At 36.2% G+C, this 25276-nt stretch overlaps 1 protein-coding gene, 1 long non-coding RNA gene and 1 pseudogene across 4 annotated transcripts in view; 1 reads left to right on the top strand and 2 right to left on the bottom strand.

Annotated features, from left to right (window-relative positions):
- Positions 1-7475: 7475 nt before the first annotated feature.
- On the bottom strand, positions 7476-8358 carry LOC147508345 (F-box protein SKIP1 pseudogene; annotated as a pseudogene).
- Positions 8359-14325: 5967 nt separating this feature from the next.
- Positions 14326-16503, bottom strand: LOC147508344 (shikimate O-hydroxycinnamoyltransferase-like). Its single transcript, XM_086600893.1, has 2 exons — positions 15913-16503; positions 14326-15332 (listed from the first exon to the last, which is right to left on the bottom strand). The coding sequence occupies exons 1-2, from the start codon at positions 16315-16317 to the stop codon at positions 14433-14435; spliced, it is 1305 nt and encodes a 434-aa protein (XP_086457019.1). The 5' UTR covers positions 16318-16503; the 3' UTR covers positions 14326-14432.
- A 1902-nt stretch (positions 16504-18405) lies between these two features.
- LOC147508343 (uncharacterized) overlaps positions 18406-25276 on the top strand; it is a 37391-nt gene continuing 30520 nt past the window's right edge. Inside the window, exons 1-2 of one of the 3 annotated variants that reach the window (XR_015218044.1) lie at positions 18406-18866; positions 23393-23466. This is a non-coding gene — a long non-coding RNA (uncharacterized LOC147508343). Of the gene's footprint in view, positions 18867-22238; positions 22660-23392; positions 23467-25276 lie in introns of those variants that run through there. The other 2 variants (XR_015218043.1, XR_015218042.1) reach the window with 2 other exon arrangements.

Below are 25276 nucleotides of genomic sequence, written 5' to 3'. Positions count from 1 at the left end.
TCTTTCACAAGACATTTTGTTGAGAAGGATTTGGTAAACCTAGAGATCTTATTTACGGTAGAGGTCAATCTTTTCTTTTCGCGCATATGATTTTCTTTGAGCATTAGCCTATGCCCGTGAAAGGAAATGCAGCTTTGAGATCTTGATATCTAGCTGGGCTTAAAGAGCACAAAAGGGAGTGGTTTCAATAGAAGTTGCAAGAAAAACTACTAGAATTCACTACATGGAACTATGCCCGCTTTGGTTATCTTATCCTAGCATTGAACACTTTCTCGACGGGACCGATCTTTAAAGCGTGAAATCACTTTTTCCCGCACCGACCCCGTTCGGTGGAAGGTCATATTCTCATTTTCTAGTTGCGAGAAAAAGCCTTCTCGAGGAAGTCCACCCTTTGAGAGGTTGGTAAGTCCCATCGACTCAAAAAGGTTAAGTAAGTTGTCTATCCGTCGACACCTTTACTTCATCTCCTTGCTTTCGCGTCGGTATCAACATTAGATGAAGAAAATCTTCTTTCAATGAGGTAGGGTGGGGCTGGTTAGAGCTTTGTGGTACCCATAGTCCGTCTAGTGTCAATGGAAATGTTACTCGAGATATGTTCGGTAGAAAAAGAGTTTTTGGGTTGTTTTGCAGAGCGGGATATCCTTTGACTAGGAAAGCGAAGAGTGCACTATATTATCCCCTTTCCTTTCTATGGTAGGTCCAAAATACCGGTTTCTTTGGTAGAATGAGAACGAAATTGGAAAAGTTTTCGTTGTCGATTATCTTGTTGAGACCTCTCGAAATGCTCTTTCATGTGATTTCATTTGAAAAATTCTTATGCATAGCTCTAGCCATTGGGCAAGAGGTGCTTTCATTCGATGGTGCACGAGAGTACTTGAAGCGAAGGCGACCAATGAGCAAAAGGCTTTCTTCCTTACAAAAAGTGGTTGACTTGGATCAGCGGCCGCCAAAGATGAGTTTTGACCGATCGACTAGGCACCACAAAGCAAGCATGAGGGAGAGCTCAAAGGATTGAACCAAGACAAAGGCTCTTGTTGATGAGAGAGCAGCCCGGATATCTCATTTTTGGGGGGAAGACTTTTACATTTTTCGCTGCCCTTTCCCTCGATTCTTTTGCTTTGTAGAGTATACGCTAATGGATGAGTGATCGAAGTAACCCTGGATCCATTCCTAAAGTTCCCGAAAGCAATTCATGTCGCCATTGACCTTGAGATTAAGCCCAAGGTCGAGTCGTCCGCGATATCGACTATGGAAAGAACCATAGTGCTCGCCGACAACACAAAAGAGGGAGATGTTGAGATCCGGACTTGAATTTGGACATCTTGTTGCCATTCGGTCCGGCTCTAGATATTCAACACGGTGCCGGGTTGCTCGTCTGTCGATGGAATTCGTGGGAATAAATGATGATGGAATAAAGGTAAAAGGAAGGAAGGGCACGCCGCCATGAAAGCGAGAATCCCCTATGAAGCCGATTCGTCGACATGAAACCGAATGCCATCAAAAGGAGGAGAATCCTATTTGCCTCCATTAGCATCAACAAAGCGGCATATACTATTTCCATCAAGCCGATTACCCCATTTTAGCCTACAAGTACATAGGGGGCAAGGATAAAAAGGCTGCTAATGAAAGCAACTTACTTAATGTCCGAGCCTCTTCTTCCTCTTTGCTTCCTTACTTGGGCTACTTTTTCTCGGGAAGATAAGTGGTTGCATATATAAGAAGGGCTTGTGCACATGAAGAAGAAAAAGGAAGAAGGAGCTATTGAGTCGGATGTGGCATTAGACTGTTTTCAAATAGGTTCTTCTCGGTGGTCATTATCATTAGTAAGCAAAGGAACCGATTGCCTCAAGGCAAAGAGTCCGTTCATGGTATAAGTCCTTTCAACTAAGAATGCCGACTTTCCTAAAACGATTGGAACTAGGGTATCCTCGCCGAAGGCAAAGAAGAGTAAGCCAAAGCGAGGTTGGATGCTGGCGTGACTTGCTTCCCTCCTCTTCTCCTTGCTGCGTCGAAACTAAGGCATTGGACTAATTCTTTTTTCGCCACTTGAAAGCTTTTAGTACAGAAATTATTTCTTTCCCTCGAGAGAGTCTCCGTTATCGCTTTGGTAACGAGGGCTTGCTATTGAGAAGCAAAGCTTACCTTAGGCAAGGAAAAGAGGTCCATGTTATTAATGGATATTTAAACACGGGTGCTTGGGAATAGTAGCATCGCATGCACCACTTACTTCGGGGAGGCCTCCACGGGTCTTTCAAGCGAGCCATTAACGACAAGGCCGAGCTTGCATCTGGATCTCTTGGTACACAAACCTTATCGGAAGGCATCGAACCCTATATAGTAAGGAAGAAAGGGGTGCCAAGTGATTACCGGGGAAAACTTAGACGCCAACCGCCTTCCTTCCACATTTTTCGCCTTTAGGAGAACGGAGAGAAGGGGGCTGGTCCTATATGTCGTATATCACCCGCTGCTCAATTGTATTTGCCTCGGAGGAGCATCTAAAGCAAGCCGGCCTTGCGTTCTCCCCATTGTGTCAAATCTCTTTTTGTACTGTCTTACGGGCTTATCCCTTCTCGATTGGGCATTTCTTGCTTGATAAAACCTCCTACTAGATGGAGAATTTGATTCTTGTGGTGATTCGAAATAAGACCTGAATCGCCCGATAAAAGGCCTGGATCGGAATAACGTTAAGGAAGGTCGGGGTAGGCTACTCATCAACCCTATTCCACCAATTCGATCTATTGGAAGAAGTTTTGTGACTAAAGAAGATCAGCCTACGAAAGGACTTCCTGAACTACTCAACGTAAACTAGACTCACGAACCGAGCTAGCCACTCCTCGAGAAGGAAAGGTAGGAGCACGCCAAGAGGCAAGTAGACCGAGGCATACTAGGAGACCGAAGAGAGAGCTTGGACAGTGGCGACCGATGATATCCTTTGGCCCGTTCATGATCGTAGACGACCGATTCGACTGCCTTCGTGTGAGATCTAGGATCAAGAAAGAGAAAGAAGACTTGACGCCCGGCAATGAAAGATCAAAGTAAAGGGCGGGCCACTGATACAGTACGCTACAATGAGCAAGAATCAATTAAAGATTGACAAAGAAGGAAGCTACCTTTGGGTCTAAATCGAATTCATCTAATAGCTTGGGATCAAATCTGTAATCTTCCTGAAAGGATATAAATTTACATTTAGCGGCCTTCAAGCCGTGTTCGCGTGCTCGAGGTACGACTTCATAGGAAGATCGATCGAATGCGGCGTTCTGAATAAATAGGGTGGCAATTAGAAGAACTCGGGGTTCCAAACCTTTTCTCGATACTCTTCTTCGATGCGGATAAGGTAGTCTAATCAATTGGAGAGTGTTCCACTCCTTCTTGATGAGAACTCACTTTGCCGTCATCATAAGTAGAGAAACTACAAGTTTGGAAGGGTTCCATGGATTTTGCCATGAAAATAGCTTAGCCTTACCTTTTATTTATTTCGCGCCTCCGAGAGTGTTTGTTTTGCACAAAGGCGTGGGTGGGTTTCACAGCAAGGAAGAGATAATGTTCCTAGCCTAGTTGCCCATTGATGGGGAGGACTCCTTCCCGATTAGGGGGGGGAGTTTCGAAATGAGAAGTCGAGGATAGGTTGACTCGGTTGGTGATGAACTCGTGGTTGTTGCGGGGAGGTGTCCCATGGGATAAATAACCAACAAGATATCGCTTGCCACGCTGCCCTTTCATAGCAACTTTTGAGGCTCCACTGGCAATCTCTTTCGAGCAAGAAAGTCACGGGGTATAGATATTGACGAATAAAGAAGTCCCGGGAGGATAGACCAGCCAATTGACTCCGCCCGAGTTCTGTCGAGAGAGGGAACTAAGCAATCAAGTATAGCAGTGTGCGCGGCGGCTTCTATCAACACCTTGTACAGAGTGGTTCTCCTCTACCTTGTGCCTCCCAATGGAGTCTGTCTGTATGTCTAGCTACTGTTCAACCACAATGTTGATACACATTACGAATGATGAAAGCATTGGCTATCTTCAAGCTCGCGTCTGTTCAAGTTAGCTGATCTTTCCTACATGAGATTTGTACTTCAAATTTTAAGGGCACTTTCCAAAATGTTGATAAAGTCTGAAATCTGAATGATAACACCTTTTGTCTACCTTCAAACTGGTATCTGTTGAAGGCACCTGGGTTTCCTACATGAAAGAGCTTTGGTTGTTGTTTTGTTTTTGGAATGGAACGATTTCAAGATCATTTTGAAGTCCGCAATACGAGATTCAAGGTGTGGGACTAGACTAGGCTAAAATCACTACTTGTTTTTCAAGCTTTTGTCAAATAGAAAACTTGTGTAAGAAACCATTTATTTGTTCGCGAGACTTTCATTGTGACATGGACGTGGGCTATACGTTTAGGCACATGATACAGATTTCGCTCAACAAAACTACGCTTCAACAAAAATGGTGATACTTAATATCTTGTTATCGTAAGACTCACTTTCTTTTATTTGTTTCTCATCATGGAGCAACCTAGCGCTTATGGCGTTTGTTTGTTTATGGTCCTTTCTTTGATTCTCAAGTGTTGGCGGACACTTGGGAAACACCACATGACCATTTTTAAGACCAAACAGGGAAGGCAAGGTCTTTTAGTTTATGAGTTCTCTTTGTGACCTAGGCACGCTTTTTTGTTATGAGTATAATTTTGAAAGGTCGACGAACCACATTTAATTTACAGATTTCATGTTCTTTTCGTTTCTTTTATTCCAGTACATTGTGGAATTTGGAATGGTTTCTTTCCAAATTTGAGAAGCTAATCATAAAATTCTATTTTCCCTCTCCTTGGTCATTTCAAGATGAATATTCTGGAGAATCTATTAGCTTTCTAAAACAAGACAAAATATCTAAACTTCAATCTAACACTATGGCTGCGTTTGGTTCACGGAAAGATGAGCAAAAGAAAATGTTTTCATGGAATCTAAAATCTTACGAGTGTTTGCTGAACCATGGAAAACAGAAAAGTGGAAAATGGATTCTCAAAGTACCTCAGAATGGGTGAAAACAACTTCCTAAAAAATAGAATAGAAGTTGTTTTCTTTTCTTCAGTCTCTTGTCATCTCATATGAGTTTTATAATAAAAAAAAATAGCTTTCATCGTTGAAAACTTGAAAAAAATAGTTGGAAAACAAATTTTTGGAAATCAAATTTAGGTCAAGCAGATTCCAGGAATGCAATTTCTTGTTGAAAGAGAATTCTGCGAACCAAACATAGCCTAAGTAAATCAAGTCACAACACATAAGCAAGAACACCACTTTTTTAAAAACAATTGATGAGTAAATTTACCTTGAGCAGATCGAATGACAAAAGCAACGACAACTTGTTAATCTCTGAGTAAATTTACCTTGAACATAGATAAATTTTTAATTAGAACCCCATATCAATTATTGAAAGGGGAGGATAGAAAAGAGAGGAAGAGAGGACGACTTACCTGAATCGAAACCTTGGTCGGCGCGGCAACACCACTCCAATGTTTTCTCTTTTTTTCTTGTTGTTTTCCTTTTCATTCACATGTTATTGATTTCTCCTTCTTAGGGCATCGGGATTTAGATGAGGGGCTAGAGCAAAAAAAATCCCGCTTAAGTTTTCATTATTTCCCGCTTAAGTTTTCGTTATATTTTTAGGGCAAAGTAATTTTTGTTTTTGACAATTTAATTATTTTCCCATTTTGTTTATCTTTAGTAACATATACAGAAGCGTTAGAAAATATACAAGAAACGTTACATAGTATTTACCAACGGATATTTGTATTACTAACGGTTAATAAATGTTGGTCCATTAAGTAACGGATGTATATGTGTTGGTAATGAAAAATCCCAATGGTTGCAAAATAGCCCAAATGGTGTAGTGTATAGAGAGTAAAATAGAAATAAAGAGTAGAATCTTTTGTATATATAAAGAGGAAATTAATGATAGAGAGTAAAATCTATTGACTTTAGCTCTACTTTTAAATGGATAGAGAGCCATTGGACTCAGCCTAAGAGAAAATTTTCAAACTCTCCAATAAATTTGGCATTGTCAGGAGAAAACAGGTGCAACTTTAGTCCATAATATACCATGGAATGATGGATAGGTAACAAGAGTACAAGAGGACTGTGGAAGGGTTTCAAGTTTGTATTTAAGCGTTTTACTAAATACATATATAGGTAGAGTTTGTGGTGTTCAAAATGTACCAGTCCGAAATAGAATCTAAAGCGATCATAACATAAGAGAAGATGAAGAACGCCAGTTATTGAGTTTATTACTATTTAGTACCACGAACTTTCATTTTTTTTCCTATATGGTACCTGAACTTTGAAACTTGACTATTCGTACCACGAACTTTCAATTTATTTCAATTTAGTACATCAGTTAATTTTCCGTCCAATTTCACTAACGCCGTTAGCACTATTCACACAGCACTATTCATGTGAACAGTGTTTTCACTATTCACGTGAACAGTAATTTTTCAAAAATTCAAATTTTGAAAAAACCAAAACACACCGTTCACGTGAACAGTGTTTAAGTACTATTCACGTGAACAGTGTTTAAGTACTGTTCACGTGAACAGTGTTTTCACTATTCACATGAACAGTGATTTTTCAAAAAATCAAATTTTGAAAAAAAAATCAAAAACACTATTCACGTGAACAGTGTTTTCACTATTCACATGAATGGTGATTTTTTTTTTTTTTTTTTCAAATCTTAAAACTTAAAAATTATTTTTAAGATTGGTTAAAGATGATTTTTTTTTTTAAAATCACTATTCACGTGAATAGTGATTTAAAAAAAATTTATCTTTAACCAATCTTAAAAATAATTTTTAAGTTTTGAAATTTGAAAAAAAAAAAATCACTATTCATGTGAATAGTGTTTTTGGTTTTTTTTCAAAATTTATTTTTTTTGAAAAAAAACACTGTTCACGTGAATAGTGTGTTTGGGTTTTTCAAAATTTGAATTTTTGAAAAATCACTGTTCACATGAATAGTGCTTACACACTGTTCACATGAATAGTATTTTTTTGGTTTTTTCAAAATTTGATTTTTTGAAAAATCACTGTTCACGCTAATAGTGAAAACACTGTTCACGTGAATAGTGTGTTTGGTTTTTTCAAAATTTGAATTTTTGAAAAATACGCTCACAATGAATAGTCTTTATGTGAATAGTGTAAACGTGAATAGTCTTTGTGTGAATAGTGCTTTCTTGGCGTTAGTGAAATTGGACGGAATTGGACGGAAAATTAACTAATGTACTAAATTGAAACAAATTGAAAGTTCGTAGTACGAATAGTCAAGTTTCAAAGTTCAAATACCATATAGCAAAAAAAATGAAAGTTCGTGGTACTAAATAGTAATAAATTCCCAGTTATTCAATGTTTAGACCTGAGAACAATTTTCAGAATCCTCAAAAATCAATACATAAATTCACCACCTCCATGCACAATATTAATTTACAATGGTAGTAGCGATAATTTATTTTCAATACAGAACAGCAAATGAAGTAAGTTTTGGCACTTGACAGTGTCATTCGGTTTGTTGCAATGATAACCTCATAACAATTGGCCGTAAGGATTCACCTGGAACAACCTTTGTCTCTCAAATCTGGAAGACATTTGTTTGAAAACGCTCATCATACAATCTCCAATGACCGTACCTTTCTGTGTGGAATACAGACCTAGGGATGTAAATATTTGGTTTCACAAGCCTCTCTAAGTTCTTCAAATTGGTTGATGCAGTTTCCATATCACGGCTGGTTAAATTCGCACACCCAAACAGATCCAAATATTCAAGGCATGGGCACCCCTCGGTTATCAAAACGAGACCATGAGCTGACAGCTTGGAGAAACGAAGCTCCAGGTGCTTCAGGTGCAGCATGAATTTTCCTATTGCAGCAGCCTCTTCGTTCCCATTTTGAGGGCAAGCATCTAGATACTCTTTTGGAACAATTCCAAGCTAGGTGTTGAGATGGGTCAAGCCAATTCATCAGGTTTCGCCTAAGGATCTTAAGGTTTAAGCACTTCCTCCCAATCAGCCCCAGAGATTCATGAGATATTTCATAACAGTAGCTGATGTCCAGTTCTAAAAGAATCGGGCAAGCAGAAGCTATCTTAGCAATGGATGTGTCCCTCACATTTGGGCATCTCTTGATTGAAAGAACTTGCAAGTTTGAACACCTGAAAATTTATTTAAGAAACAGATATACACTGCAAACATAAATCCGATGGCTTACATGTTATGTGAAAATATGGGGCCCCTCAAGGTGAAGAGCTAAAATGGTAGATTAGCACTACCGCACACTCAATGGGTTTTTCTGCCAACTCTGATATGGCCAACAAATCAGCCTGGTCATTTCACAACGTCATGGATAAACTCAAACATCAGGCTCGTATTTTCCCGCCATTTTCTTAGTATTAGACATATCAGGCAGTGTAGTCAGGGCGCGCTTAAAGCGCAAGGCGCAGTTTTAGTGCCTCGCCTTAACTAAGGCGCGAGAGGTAACATAAGGTGTGCGTTTTTAGTGTTTTTTTGCGCTTTTTGTCGAGATGTGAGGCACACAAGGCGCGCGTTTTATCAACTTTTACAATTTTTCGTTTTTTTTACAATTTTTGTTATACGTGACACATTTACACTCAATCTAATTGTTGTATGATATAAAAAATTGTACAATTTTAGTAAGTTTCATTGTGGAGTACACTTTAAACTTAATTTTGACTAGTTTTTGTTAAGTTATATGGATTGAGAGAAGACACAAAGATGTATTAAATTTTAAATAAAATTTTACGGGATTCTAAAATTGAATCACGTGTTCTATTTTATAAAGAACTCATTTGGCTCAATTCGATTGGTTCATTATTTTAGTTTATTAAAGTTGAGCTAGATTGTATTGAGAGATACGAGTTTTATTTTACTCTTTACTTATTATTTAATTTTTTTTTTTTAAATGACTACAATGGTTTTATGTTTACAATGACATAAAATTAATTTTAAAATTTTGCTAAGCAAATCAGTGATAATTCATGTCATATTTAATATTTATTTTATTTTTTATTTGATATATCTATTTTTTTTATTACTACACGCCTCACTTCAATCAGGCGCACGCCACACCTCACGTCTTGCGCCTAAAGCACAAGAGGGTGTTGCGCATTAGGTGCGCTTTAATGCTTTTACTACACTGATATCAGGCTATGATTTAATGAAAGAGTGTCTCCGAAGAAAGAAAATTTGTGATAAATAATTCAAAGACAAGGTGGACTGGTCGCTTCAGATTTGTTTCTTTTTGCGCATACAAGCCATATCTTTGCACTATATATATCAAACTTGAAACAAGCATTACTGCATATGCACTTGGCACCAGAGAGCATCCCCTATTTCTATCTACTGTGAAGCTATCCAAGGAAAAGTTCAAATCTGCAACAGAGTTAATATTGAGCAATCTTACTGTTTCCCTATCCTTTTCTTCCAACTCTCCTTCTCTTCGTACATATTCCCCTTTTCCTCTCCACAACGTGTCCTATAATTCATACTTTGAGATGGGCAGAAGTTCACTTATTTCCAAATATTAAGTGTCATCTAATATCTTCTATGTTCCTTCACTTATTGCTTCATTGACTGTGGGAGAAATTCTGTTTATTGGTGTTTTCTGTATGCCTCTGATTTTCTAAATATTTAAAATCTAAGACAAGCTGAAAAAGAAAACCTTTCAGCATAATATGTAGTACGTGGATTGTAGGATGAGAGGCCTTTCTGAATGCAATCACGTACGAGCATACTGTAGTACTGTTAGTATGGATCTCATACTGATGTGTTCTACAAAAATTCAAGTGGCACAAGCATTTTTAATGATACTAGAATGGTGCACGTGCTATGCACGTTTTTATATCTCCTCTCATCCTACCATTTCTCTCTCTTCCACGTGTCCATCAAAAGCCCCCAACAACTTTTCTCTCTTTTAGATAGGGGTAAATTAGGTAAATAAATAAAAAATAGAGGGGCAAATAACAAATGACGAAATAACCAAGAGTTACATAAAAAATTAATAAACTACTGTTGCGGGACTGTAGCTAACAGTCGCGTTCTTTAAAGTATTTTAGATATGGAAGACGATTGACATTCTAGAATGTAGAGTACTTATTTGCCTGAGTTAACTTACCCGACAGTGAAGTTATTTGTTTTTAAACCCAGGTGAGTCTGTCAAAAAATTGTAACAGTACGGTCATAATTGAGACTATTGTCTTGGCTTGGTATGATGCGAAAGATTTGCAGGGAAAAGTCATTTGAGAGTGTATCGTCTGTGACAGCACAGAAAATAAAATTGTGTTTTCGAGAATCTCCACATGGAAATACAAAGAAGTAAATTTACCATAATATTAATATTAGGCAGAACCTTAGTACTTTGGAAATTGGGATTACTTACTCATATAGTCACATCACTCTAGAAAGCTCGTTGGCAAACTAGTGGAAGTAGGGGTAATAATTTGGCCCTCACGCTCTCAACCCGGCTCAATCCGGCTCTTAAAAATACGTGTCAAAACTTTTAAAAGTTGGCCTTCACAAATTTGAGGTGCTTGTTAGGGGCGGATTAGGGTCTAGGTTCTGGAGCATGGGGCGCCCCTCATTTGGCCCTTCTAAACCCTCATTTGGCCCTCAGTACTTATAAGATATATTTTATTTTTTTACATTATATATGTAGGGTACTACAATTATCTATATTTGAACTAAATATTTTCACAACAAATGATATTTAATAATGGTAGTTTACCACATATCATATGAGATATTTTGTAATTTGAGTAAAAGAGGTCAAATATAAAAAGAAACGTGAACTATGATTATTTTGTGTAAATTCAATATAGGGGTGATAATTTATGTATTATACTATATATATTTGTATAAACTCTAAAAGAAAACTACGTTTTCTTGTTATTTTACATTATATTTATGTATTATATTATAATTATCTAAATTGTATAAAAAAATCATTAAATTAGTTTTCAATATGGGATAAATTAGAACATAATATAACATATGCGCTTTTGTAATTGATTTAATGATATGTATATAAGTCATACATAAAAGCAAATCTAACCTAACAACATAGTTAAATATGAAAAATGTAAATGTTTTAAGAATATCATCTCTTCCACCATCTCTATCTATTTTTTTTTTTTCTAAAGACATAAGAATTAGTTTTGTATACTTAGTTAAAATTAATATTCATAATCAAAGTATGATAAAAATAAATATAAAATCAAAAAAAAAAAAAGTAAACTAATAAAGTATAATTAGATCGGGCCCGACCCGGCCCTCATTTGGCCCTCAAAAATGAGGGTCGAGGGGTGGGTTAAGGGCTTGAGTTTTCATGTTTGACCCTACTCGACTCGGCCCTCAATACAAAATAGGGACGGGCTAACCCGGCCCTCAATCATGAGGGCTTTTATGGTTTGAGGGGCGGGCTAGCCCGGCCCAACCCTTTTATCACCCCTAAGTGGAAGTGAAGGCAAGAAAAAGCAAAGTTGGCAGAAAAGGGTCAGCTAGAAATTTTGACAGTTTGTTGTCTTTAACAGAAGACAATCTTGTTGATGAAACTTTATGTCTAGGACTCAGATGTACTCTTGGGAATAGTACATAATTTGTTGAGATGTATCATTCTATAAACACTCGCATAACTAGTCTAAATAGAGGTAATTACACTATTTGAAAAACCAAAATGGAAGACTTGCTTTATTGCAAGGACTTTGCACAACCCATTGAGAATGAAGAAGAAAAACCGACAGAATTATCCGATGCAAATTGGAAAACGCTTAATAGAAAAACTATTGGGTACAATCGACAGTGGATTGAAATGTATTTCACCATGTATCCCAAGAAACTACCGCATTTAACTTGTGGAAGAAACTCGAAGATCTCTATTAGAGAAAGTATGTGGGCAACAAAGTGCTACTCATTAAGAAGTTTGCTAACTCAAAGTACAAAGAAGGTTCTTCAATGTCTGAACATCTTAATGACGTACAAAATACTATCAATCAGTTGCATTTGATGAAGATTCATATGAGTGACGAAGTTGATGCTTTGTTACTATTGAACTCTCTACCTGACAGTTGGGAGACTTTGGCAGTTTCTCTTGGTGGAGCCTCTTAAGCAAGGATGGAATCATTTCAATGGAAATGGTTACTGGTGCATTGTTTAATGAGGCGACAAGAAGGGGTTCACGAAGTAGCTCCTTTCACTCAGAAAAGCGGGGGAGAGGCAGGAGTAGAAAACCACCTCATTCTAGAAGTGATGACAAAAGTAAATCTAGGGGTGAATCTAGAACTCCTAAAAAAGAGAGACAATATTACTATTGTGCCACCAAGGGTCGTCACTTCAGATATGAGTGTAGGACACTGAAGAGGGATGAAAAGAATAACTATGTACATGAAGACATGGTAAAGAGGAATAAAAACACAAGCGAAGATACTACCGCATTAGTAGACGATGATGATTTAATGGGAATTGTGTCAAATTGTGGTGAGTGTTGTGTTAGTACCTCGTGTCAGGATATAGAGTGGGTGATAGATACCGGAGCGTCCTATCACGTCACACTGCACATGAGTTTCTTCACTACCTACAGATGTGGTGATTAATTTTGGTGAGGTGAAGATGGATAACAGTGGAGTCTCGAAAATTACAGGCATTGGTGGTGTTTATGTAGAAACTAATGTTGGCTACACCTTGACACTCAAGGATGTAAAACAATTCCTTGACATTTGACTAAGCCTAATTTATGTTGGGAAGTTAGATGATGATGATTTCCAAAGCTCGTTTGGTAATTGGGTATGGAAACTAAGCAAAAGTTCATTTGTGGTAGCCAAAAGAAATAAGGGTTGTTCGTTTTACAAGACACAAACTAATTATCATATAGTGTAGAGATGCCTTAGGTAAAAAAATCCAATGGCCCATATCCTAGTCTACACATCTCGAGAAAACATTTTAAGACAAATATATATTTGGTGTTCACAAGATTAATAATCTTGTGGTAGTAGCATAGTTTGGGATTTTAAAATTTTTTGAATTCTAAAAAGCTAGAAAACCGAAATTGATAATATTTCGACCCGTGTCATATTTTGATTTCGACTAATTTCATAATCATTAATATTTCGACCCTATGTCCCTATCCAGACCCTATGTCCCTATCCAATGGAATTTTGACATTCCGTTAGGAATCATGGTGTGATGTAAACAGTAAAATTTAACTAAAAAACTTAAATAATATATCTAGCCTTTTGATGAGTAATAAAAACTTGCAAGTTACAATGGTGGTTATTCATTAAGCATTATCTAGGTGTTCCATTTCTGCATTCGAAAGTTTTGAGAATTTGGCCATGAACATTTGCCAGATTAGGAAAAATTGGACTAAAACTTAGTCAACATTGTGATCTATTTGATTTATTGATCGAGTCTGAAATTCATAAATTGTACCAGTAGAGAAAAAGGAATAAGAAATTGGTTCCAAGGTCCAATTTCGGAGAAAATGAAGTCTAGAGGACACTGCTTTTTGTGAGTAACTCACAAGGACAAATTTTAGGGAAAAGTAACTCACGAACCCACTATTTCAAAATTAGGAACCCTCAAGGACAAAATAAGTTGGCCCCGCTTTTTTACATTTTTTTAAATGCCAGTTATACCATTTCGTGAAAATAACCCTCAACGACAAAAAGCCTAGATTTAAAATAAATATTTTTCGATTTTACCCTTTATATCATTTTACTATGAACAATGAGTGTTCATACCTTCTGCTGGTGTATGAACAATGATTGTTCATATCTAAATAGGTGAATGTACCTTATACAATATATTGATGTATAAAAATTGAATGTTCATACCCAATCAATGTTCATACCTACCAATTGAAAAAAATTTAAAAGTAGTCATGAACAATGATTGTTCATGTTTGATATATGAACATTATTGATGTATGAACAATGATTTTTCATACTTCCAAATAGGTATGAACAATCCATGTTCATAATTGGATCAATGTTCATACCTATTGGATCATTGTTCATAGCTTCAATAGGTATGAACACTCATTGTTCATAGTTAATGTTCGTAATTGAGGGTATGAGCAATGAGTGTTCACATCTGCTTAAATATATGAATAATGATTGTTCATACTAAATACACCGGGTCGTTTCGTCTAGGCCAGACCGTTAATTATTTCGCGTCAGGGGTATACTTGACATTTCATCTATCCAATCCGTTTTTTATTTCGTGTCAAGAGTATACTTGACCTTTCATCTACCCGGTCTTTGTGAGTTGCGAAAAAAAAAAGGTGTCCTTGAGAATTACTTTTTCAACAATTTTGTCCTTAAGAGTCACTCCCTGAAAAAGGAAACTACATGCATATATTTGATAAAAACAAGCTTTGCTTCTCCTCTTTCACTAAAAAGCATAGAAATATTTTTTGAACGCGACAATAGTGTCCGATTGCAATGAAATGGTTAAGGACAGGTTCCCATCATCTGAAGGGCTTGGAAGTAAATATGCAAGACCTTCGTGCATAATTGATCCTGGGCCCACGTAAAAAGGCCTCCCCCACCCAAAATCTGCATCATGTAATTGCATCCGACACCAGCTAGTGAACCCTAAGTTTGGGTTTCCAAAAGTGTGCGGGCCTCGAACAAGGCCCGACAAATCCGATTGCAATTCCAAGTAATCTATAGCTGATCTAAGATACTTGTCATCAGCCCTTACAAGCGTTTCATGTACTTTTTGGACTGCATAGATCAGCGGCTTCGATACTAGGTCACCTGATGTTGCCTTTGGTGTCACATGGAAAAGTGCATTGCCTACGTACCCAAACGGTAACGGCGGATTAAGCCGTGTTCGACCATCAACAACAGTGGATACAGTAGTCTCTTGTTCATAACTTAGACCACGCGCCTTGGATGCGCATCGCCATATGTGTCCTGCCAAAACTTCGTACGAGCTGAACGTAACTAGATTGGATTCATCTCTACATAGGCCCTTAAGAAGGTTGATTTGGTGACGAGATATCTTAAGCGTAGCAACAGCAGCACACTTAGGATTAGTTTGACATTCTAGCTTTTGATTTTTGCTTTCTATGCATGGTGGTGGTTGATGCTCAACATGAGGGAAGGACGGGGTGGGTGGTTTTCGCGCAAGTAAGAGTGTTCTATCCACAAAGGGTGGGATTTTAACGTCGAGACCTCGTACAGCTCTAGCCCATGAATTGAAGAAATGTGTCCCGGAAGCACCATCAACAAGAGTATGTTGGGCAGCCACACCAAGAGAAACCCCACCACATTTAAAATATGTTACCTGCATGAAACAAATGGACTATCATTCAAAGTTATTGCTTGATATTAAATTGCACGAACGTTTCATGTCATGTCAACCAAAATTAAAGCTTGAAGATACTCGCCTTCCTCCTCTCATTATTATCCATAATTGAACAGCTCACTCACTATATATATTTAATTTTTGCTACTAAGAACGAATTGATTATAATGAACTTGAAGTTGAGTTCCAATTTGGACCTGATGCTAACAGAAATTTGATTCCAACTGGAAGTTTCTTCAAAAAATAAAAAATGGTACGTGCTACATACGGTAGCTCAAATCTTAAAAATAAATAAATTAAACAACAAACAAATAAACAAACAAAAAGTAATCCTTGGGTGTCTTGTTTCCTCTTTTTCCAAACAAAAAGAAAACTTGTAATGCTGAATTCAGCTTTAAGTCGAAATATTCTTTGTATCTTTCTACTTTATATTAATACAATTATCTTAAGCAAAAAAAAAGAGTTTGAATAAACAAAACCTTTGAGAACCCTTTCAAGCAGAACACAAGAAAACATTAATAAGTACTTAGATCATTAGTCTAAGGTTTGAAGGAGAAACCTGAAGTAGCATGAGAGGATACGAAAATATATCATACCCCTCACTGATCCTTGGTATAAGTTGCATGAGTTCCATACTTGGTTCAAAGTCTCCTAAATCATCGAGAATAGATTCAGTATATGCTTCAAAAAATAGTACACCTTCGCCACTACATTCAATCTCAAGTCGACCATTTTTATCCTTCTTTAACCTTCCAGCTACAGGGTAGAATGGAACAAGGACCTTGCTAAGGGCATCTCTTAACACACTAGCATCAAAGAAGTTAGAAGAACCATCTGGTCTATAAAAATACACACTTGGAATGTGCACTCTAAATAACTGATCCACATTAGAAGTCCATAAAGTCTCTTTGGGTGTCTCTTCAAAGGGCTGGACTACGGCTGTTCCTTGGACTGTGACTATCATTTTAATTTTCAGATGTTCTTGTTCGTGGCAAATATGCTGAATAGCTAATGATGGAAGAGACTGGTAAGAGAAAAGAAATAGGGGAAATAGGGGAGAAAAGAAATATGGGATATGCCATTATTAGTGAGCACTCCTTTAAATAACTAGCATGATGCGAGCACAGGTGTTTTCTTTTTTGTTGAATCTAAATGACATACTTATCCTTAATATTAATTTAAATTTACTTGAATTTTTTTATTTGGATTTGTGTAATTAGTCTTTTCTCTTTTTATTGTGGGGGGTATTTTGGCGTTTTTAGTATTATCTCTACATTCTCGAATATTCTTCTCACCGTGTGTGTGCAAGTTCTCCTTCTTCTTCGTCTTCTGCTTTTGCTCTATCTTCAATCTTCGAGTATTGTTCACATATAAACTGAAAATCCTAGGGTTTTATTTCCCCGTTCTCAATCTGGGTGTACTACAATCGACTATTATTGTGTTCTCTTCTGATTTTGGTTTTGGTGATAATCTAATAAACAAAAAACAATGATTTACATGTAAATCTCTCTCTCTAATCTACTTCTTTAATTTAAAATTCCTAATTTATTTAGATTAGCAAAATTTTAAACCTTTGACATAGAATTGTGATTGTCTATAATCACTTGGTTTATTTTTCGAATTAAATCAATTCCTTAAATCTATATTTTTTCCACTTTGCATTATTTTCTATCTATTTATTTTAAGAGAAAACACAATATTTATGCTAAGGTTCCTGCTTATTTTGATTAGTTTCCGCCAAGTAGTATTAATGTTTACTGTGCAATTTTTATCATTGAAAATAGCCATCTTCCCTCATATTCTAGACTCTTTGTTGTTTGGTGAAACTATTCTTGAAAACGGCTTACGTATTTATCGACAGATTGACTTTTTTTTTTTATTCATAATGATATTGATATATATATATATATATATATATTTTTTTTTTTGGTCATTTGCTTTGTGTCGGGTAAGTGTGGTCATTTGCTTTGTGCCGGGTAAGTTAATTATATAGAGCATTTGGATATGAAAACAAGTAGATAGTTTTTAAAAATATTCGACAGTTGTTTGATGAACTACAATGCTTTGATCCTTGATTGTAGGTGATTGTAAAGCCATTTTTAAAAAAAATTTATTCATTTTCTAATTTAGTGTGTTCGGGTCTTTTTAATTAACTACAAAATTATATATTATTCTATGGAGTTTATTTCAATTTTGTTCTTAGTAATTTGCTTGGGATTGGGACCTTTATCATTTTTATTCAATTGATTTTTAGTAGAATGTGTATGGTCTCAAGCATATTTAGTTGCCTCAATTTATTGTCACAGTTTTGTTGATGGCCTTCAGTAATGCAGTAAGAGTCTAACGAATCAGTAGAGTTAATTCATAAAAATTTATTTAACGGTATAACATTGTTGACTGAATTTGGACATAGTTGTTCAATACGTTAGGATGAACAATGGTAAGATTAGCAATTTGAATTGCAAACAAGATTAAATATTTCCCAAGTATAAGTCCCAAAAATTGGGTAGTAGTCGAGTCTTTGTCTATTAGTGTCTCATTTGGTTTTTACATGGTTACCGAGGGGCAAGGGGATATTACACAAGGGATGACAATAATGGATGTGGGTCTATGAAGGACTGGCATAGCCACGGATCTGGCTAATAATCCTTTGACACCCATCTCAACTAGCACAGACAAGTACTGGTAATTATAATAACTAACTATTTTCATGACGTTCATGTTGGATTTTTGTTTTGTTTGTTTGTTTGTTTGTTTTTTTTTTTTTTTTTTTTTAAGATAACGCTATTTAGCAATTTTAAGTTGATTTACAATAGTTTGGACTCGAGCTTGAAAGTGAGATTTTTTAAAAATCAATGTTCCAGCATTGTTCCTCTATTTATATTGTATTTATTTTTTATTTAGTTCGTTTCATAGTTATTTACAATTTATAAATAGGGAAAGAAGAAGAGGATGATGTAATAAAAGCGATACTAGACTGTGAAATCAAAATGAATGTAGCTTTTCTCTTCCATATTTTTGTGTGATTCTTTGCATCTGATTGTCATATCATTTTATGACATCTACGGGGGGGGGTCCTCAAAGGACTTCATGAAGAAGTGATATGAGTAGAATCCCCACTACTAAGGTTGGTAAGGATTCATTTTTCGTAGTACGTAGGTGGTGAAGTGTTAGTTCTTTGGTCCTTCCCAACTATATAAACCTTATCACCGCTTAGGAAGAACCCAATACAACTCCCCATCATCACCATATAGAGCTTATCCCAAATGGTGAGAAGAGCTTTTGTAAACTATTTTTAGTTTTCTCGCCTTTCAATGAAATGTCAATGTCTAGCTTGAGTAGTTATGTTTGTATTGATGTTTGTGAGTGTGCGTCATTGTCTTTCAACTGCTCTCTCTCTCTCTGCGCAATGATGGGTAACTCACTATGGATTACAACCCTCTTCTTCTTCTTCATACCCCTTCAACACATTCCTTCTACCTACCTGGTGTTGCGCCTAGAGATTTCCAAAGGGTATATTCTCTTTTCCCATTTTTATCTTTCAAATGCTTTTATTTATTATTGTAGTATTAGTAATCAGTTATTAATTGTTCATTTTGTTTATTGATATATGGTATCATATCATTTTGAACTAATTTGTTGGTTGATTTGGAATGTTGGGTATTTGAGTATTGATTTAGATCTAGGGTTTTTTCATGATTTTAGATATGGGTATTGATCTATTAAAGGGTTTAAGGTTTGTGATTTGATAACTTTCGCATTTTGAGGGTTGTAGTATTGATCCATGCTGTAGAAAATGTTGGGAGTTCTTGTTTTTAGAACCAATGCCCATCTTAATCCCTGTAAACGCCATGGAGATATTGGAAGTTATGTACATTTCGTTATGAGCTCCTGAAGTGTGTTTGCTATCAGTTTATGATAGGAAGCTAAAGAGTTATTCAAGGGTCAAAGTTGCAAGTTTTAATACGGTTGCAAACTTCTATATAGGTAACCTATGTGTAAACCATGTGTACTATAGCTGTTAAATCATTAGATCAGAGACTGCATATTATAGTAAGTCTCTCCGCCTTCTGATATAAAATGTGCAAGTTTTTGAAGTTTCTTTATGTTTTTACCTTCTGTTGGTATTAAACCTGGGGCTTTGTATACTCTTTTTAAGTATAATTCCTGATGTAATAAAAAAACTTGGCTTCCTCTATAAACAAGTTTGATTAGCATATCTACATACAAAATAAAGTTGTTAATCGTCAATGACATGTATAAGTGTATAACTGCTATGATAATATATTTGTTAACTTCTCAATATGTTTTATTTCTGTCTGGTACACATGCTCTAATACATGCATTATACATAAAAATAGGTTAAAGAGTTACATATAAACAAATAATAAACCATTTGCGATAGCGTTCTTAGAAATTTGAGTCGAAATCAATGGCTCCCTATCCCTTTAAAAAGTAGTGTTAAAGTCAATAAAAGAAATTTTAAAAGTCAACAAAAATGAAATTTAAAAGTCAACATATTTTACTCTCTATCATTATTTTTCTACGTATATATATATAAAAGATTCTACTCTATATCTATTTTACTCTCTATATATATATAAGATGAAATTAATGATGATAGAAGTAAAAATCTGATTGACTTTTAAATTTCTACTTTTTAAAGGGATAGGGAGCTATTGGACTCAGTGTCAGGGATTTTTAAAGTAGTTTAAAATAGTTTAAATTTGATAATAATTCATTTAATTTTTAATAAAATATCTTGCATATGGCCATCATTAGTATTTTGGTTATACTAATACTAATGTTTTTAATCGTCAATGACATGTATAAGTGTATAAGATGCACGTGGCACACGTGTGGGCCTTCTCTCTTATATTTTGATTTTTGACACATTAGTGGGTCCCTCTCTATCTCAGCCTATGTACTAAGATTTGGTTATAAACATTAGATCTTCAAATAAATTTCTGGCCATTGGATTTAAATATATTATTTCAGCTACCAACTATTTTGGTTATAAACATTAGATCTTATCCCTTAGCCGCCCTCTTTTGTATGTCTCTCTCCCAGTCCAACAACTCATTTTCAATAAGTATCACTTATTCATTCATTTTTCTGTTCGTCGCCATCTCGAAAGAAAACAAAAGGGTGGTCTTAGATCCGACAACCCTTGCAAATTTATTAATTCTTTTCTTTTATATTAATGATCCATATATTCATTTGTATTTTCATCTCTAAATGAATTATTAGATCAAAACAATTTGATCTATGATCTTTGTTATTGATAATTTGTACAAATCCAATTTTTTTCATTAGATTCGTTTGCTGCTTTTTGAATGGTGAAGCAATAATTCCCAAAACTGAACTGCACCGAGCCGATTTCACGATTCGGTTTGTGTAACTGGTTCTTAGGATACCCAGGTTTTGTATTTTGAATTGGAACCGGGCCGACCGAACCGAACCCTGGACCCTATAATAAATCAGTTATTATAATTGTTATATGTGATAGTGCTCTAGAAATAAATAAATGATATAAGGTAGGGACAAAACTGTCAGAAAAAGTGGTTGAAGAGTTACATAAAAATAATAATAAAACATAAAAATAATAATAAAATACTGTTGATATAAAACAAAGACAAAACTGTCAAAATAAGTGGTTGAAGAGTTACGTAAAAAAATAATTGCGATTCTAGAGTGGGCTGGATGCACCGGTGCGTTGGATCCTCATCTTTTGCTGGTGGAGGTCCCAAATAGGAGAGTCACATGCATCTGCTGTGGTCCCAAATAAGAGAGTCACATGCATCATGCATCTGCTGTGGGTCCCAAATAGGAGAGTCACATGCAACTGTTGTGGGAGAGTAAATATGCAGCTTGTGTATTCTAGATTTTGCAAAAAAATAATAATAAAATACTATTGATATAAAATAGGGACAAAACTATTCAAAAATAGTGATTAAAATAATAATAAAATACTGTTGCTGAGACTGTAGCTCATGGCCGCGATTTCTAAAGTAGTTTAGACTTTAGATTGTACCAAACTAACAGTGCATTTGTGTATCATATGACAATCATTTGGAGAAGTACGCTCTTAAATCTTACAAGATGACTTTACTTTTTAGCTAGGGGTCAAAAAGTCCCAATCGAAATGTTGAAGCTAGTCAAGCTATTATGTTTGCTGTCTCAAACTCTCAAACTGACATGAAAGACGTGGTCACACTCACTACTTCACTAGTGTAGTTGTGAAAGCTCTTTTTGGTTGAACCATACAAGTGTAGGGAATTTTGGGGGAGATGCGGGTTTGTATTGATTTTGATTGAGTTCATAACTGCCTACGTATCAGGTTCTCTCTGGGGGAACTTGAATCAAGTCAGACGTAGTTCATATCTGGGTTGAGTGATTTGATGTGGTGTGTGGGGTGTAGAGCCTAGGGCAGATAGAGAGTTCTCTTCTGGAGAGCGTGAGGGGAAGATAATGGAGTCGATATGGGGACTCGCGGATGGAGTCCATCCACCCCTCAGATGGAGAGTGAAGTTTGCTTTTATAGTCTTCTTAGTGACTGTTAGTCTTCTCTTCCGTTAGGTCAGGTCTCGTTGATATGAGATTTTATGGAGTATTGATGGCGAAGCATTGATGGGCGTGCACTAGTATAAAAAAGGGTTTTTGTGGCTGTTTTAAAATGTTATTTGTGACCGTCGTATTCGAAATGGTCACAAATGGCATAAAAGGGTTTTTGTGATTGTTTTAAAATTTTTTTGTGACTGTTGGATTCTAAACTGTCACAAATGGTTTTCTATGAAAAGATATTTGTATGAAGTACTATTTGTAACTATTCTACTAAAACAGTTGCATATTCCGGGACCTTATGTGACAGTCACACATTACCCATCTATGTTTTTGGTCTAGGCCCACGTGCACAACTCCACTAAAACACAACTACTCCGAAACACAACTAATTTTGGTCTCGCCCACGTTCTCTCTCCCTCACTCTCTCGCTTCTTGCAAACACCAACATGTATCGTGCCTCTTACAAACTCCCACATGTTTCAAACACAAAATCTCCGGTCTTCTTCTTCTTAACCCTGATTTAAGTCGCATCTCACCCAGTGCCCTATTTTGTTTTTTAGGGTCAAAAGGGTTAGGGCCGATTTTCTCTATGATCTTTGCTGCATTAATTACACTTTTGATTTCTAATTTCTAGAATTTCAAATTTGAGAAATGTGCCGAGAATCTTGTTGGTTATTATGGCGATGGATGCGAAGAAACCTAGGGTTGCTGAGATTTTGGAATCTGATTAAAAGGGGACCAGGTATGACTTATTTTTTGATAAATTGAAGTTTATTTATTAGCTTCATGAGTATCCAGTTGTACGTGAATCATCTTTTGATTCTCTTATGCCCACAAATTTTCCTTAGTTATAGTGAGCACTTGGCATGTTTTTTGGTGTGGTTTTAAGTAATTTGGTTCGCGTACTAACTGAATTTTGGGTGAAGGATACAACTAAGTATGGTTTAGAATTCATTGAGTTGGCGTTGAAGTGTTTGAAGATTTATGGTAAGTGAATAACTAATGGGTGGGTCTTTGAAATTATTTTGGTGAATCTTACGGAAACAGGTTTTGAATGCCACTGACACTCATTAGGACTTCAAGTTTTAGTTGTGTTTGAAGTCCGTTCTAGTTGGGGAAATGGGGTGGCTCCCAAAGTCAGCGTTGATTAATTTGTATTCCTGTTGGGGCTTCGAAAATCAGAGTCGATGAACTCGATTGTGGTTGGGGTTTATATGTTAAATGAATTGGATTTCGCTCACACAACAACCCATCTATTCCCTTTCCCTCAATTGTGGTTGGGCCAGCAAATTTCAGTCCTTTCAAGTTGTGACAGCTTCTAAAATTAGTGTTAGTTGTGAACACATTTTGTTTTGCTATGCATCTTTCGCGCTCCTTAATTATATATTTTTTTTTATTATTTTTTTTTAACCTTGAATGTGTCAACAAAAAAGTCAGGTTGATGATTTTTGAGTTATATGTTAATTTTTCTTTAGGTTTATTTGACTCAACAGAACAAATCTACAAGGAGGAATTTAGCCAGATACACACTCAACTTAACTCTAGGAAGGTAGATGATACGGCTTTCATCATATAGTTTGTTTGACTCTACTGTACGTGAAGTTTTTATTTATTTATTTTTTTATTTTTTAAAGTTGGTGCTTGATAAAACGTTATTTTCCGGTTTGGTTTACTTAAGTCTGAAGTCTGAAGTTTGAAGTTCGAAGTCCGAAATCAGTCAAGCTACTTTACTCACGTGGGTTTGTAGGATAGGTCGAGTAAGATATCGTCCATACCTTAGAGCTCGACAAGGTTTACAACGGGATTTACAACTTTTGGTGAGTAGGATTTTAGGTTATTTAGTTGGTTTAAGTAAATTAACGGTAATACAAGTAATGTAAATTAATAACGATGATTTCGACGTAAATAAACAGAGATAGAGAAACAGGGGAAATGGTTAACCATACTCATGGAAGAATAAGTTTCCATGTTATAAGGCCGCATCACTACAGCTCTAATCCGTCTCAAGTTCATAGACAAACCCGAGACGACATGAATATCGATCCCTAGTGAGATGCACGCATCTATGAGCTCATCTCACCAGCATAAGGAGTTGAACTAATATTCCATCTCAGGAATATTATTTTAGCTCCTTGTTCATTCTACATCAGTTGGACAATTCAGAGAGCTATCTGACACCATAGAGTCTCGTGCGAGACATTTTGGGTCTCTCGCGAGACTGTTTTAGAGCATCATCACTCCAAACTTGGATAGTCTCAATCATTTTGGGACCGAATGTATAATCTACATCTAATTCCTAAGTAGTGATTCTGGAACATTAAAGTGTCAATCCGGATCCTCACACGAGCATTATTAACCCTCCCCCTGAGGAGGGGGGTTTAGCTCATGGTCATTGGATGATTAATTGAACTTGCTGTAAACAATAAATAAGTAAATGCAGAACATGAATTAAACTTGAAAAGAAATTACTATTATTAAGTAAAAGGAGTTATAGTACTGAAGCTGGTATGAAAGCTACTGGAAAGGAAAGCTACATACTGGAATGAAACAGCAACAAATGAAAAGCTAAAACTAAAAACTAATAAGCTGAATACCCCTTCTCATATATATAGCCACCAGCCCCTTCACGTGAAACCCTGAACTCCTTTAATAGTTTTGTTTTTTACTTACTTAATAACTTCCAAACTTTGTAAAAGTTTGTCCTGATATGTTTTAATTTTGTTTTGTCCTTTTGCCAAATCAATTCAAACATTGAATTGATCTGTCTTTTCCTTTTGCAAGGTGGCACAAAATTGTGACCATCACTTGCCACCTGCCTATGTTGACTCGTCATGCCTTTTTGGGTCCGCAGAGTGGGTCCACGTGGTGTGTTAAGTGGCGGCGTCAATTTTGGCATTTTAACAACTTTCTGTCTTTGCGTAGAGTTCGTCGCCCTGGTTGCTCTGGCAGTTCACTAGCCGAAGTCGGTGTCCGTGTTTGAAAGATGTGAGCTACGGATATTTGCTGCTTCTTTATATGTGAACCCGTTCTGCACTTGTTTTATCCTTTTGGAAACTTCGACTCTAGTCAGACTTTGTTGGGTTTCACTAGGCTGAGTGTGAAGACTTCAAATATGCACAGTATTCCCGTACTTTGATGCATATTTTAATACCATATTCACGTTAGCTGCGGAAACCTGCGAAAGTACAAAAATATCATTATTTCGTGATTATTAAACACATAATTAACTAAAATACTATGTCTCTACGGGGTTTAGTATTACAGTTTTGGGTGTTTATTACACCACCCCCAAACAACACTTTGCTTGTCTTCAAGCAAAGAAGAGACATTAAAATGATAAGTGACCAAAAATGTGTTGT

The sequence above is a fragment of the Coptis chinensis genome, chromosome 3, assembly GCF_015680905.1.
Source record: "Coptis chinensis isolate HL-2020 chromosome 3, ASM1568090v1, whole genome shotgun sequence".
Lineage (NCBI taxonomy): Eukaryota > Viridiplantae > Streptophyta > Magnoliopsida > Ranunculales > Ranunculaceae > Coptis > Coptis chinensis.
The sequence above is the reverse complement of the archived record's forward strand: the minus strand, read 5'-3'. Positions and strand labels throughout refer to the sequence as shown.

Excerpts from the sequence above, each read along its gene's own strand:
- LOC147508344 (XM_086600893.1), bottom strand. The coding sequence starts at position 16,317 with ATGATAGTCACAGTCCAAGGAACAGCCGTAGTCCAGCCCTTTGAAGAG. Across the intron at positions 15,333-15,912 it reads ATCCTCTCATGCTACTTCAG|GTAACATATTTTAAATGTGG; the intron begins GTTTCTCCTTCA and ends TGTTTCATGCAG.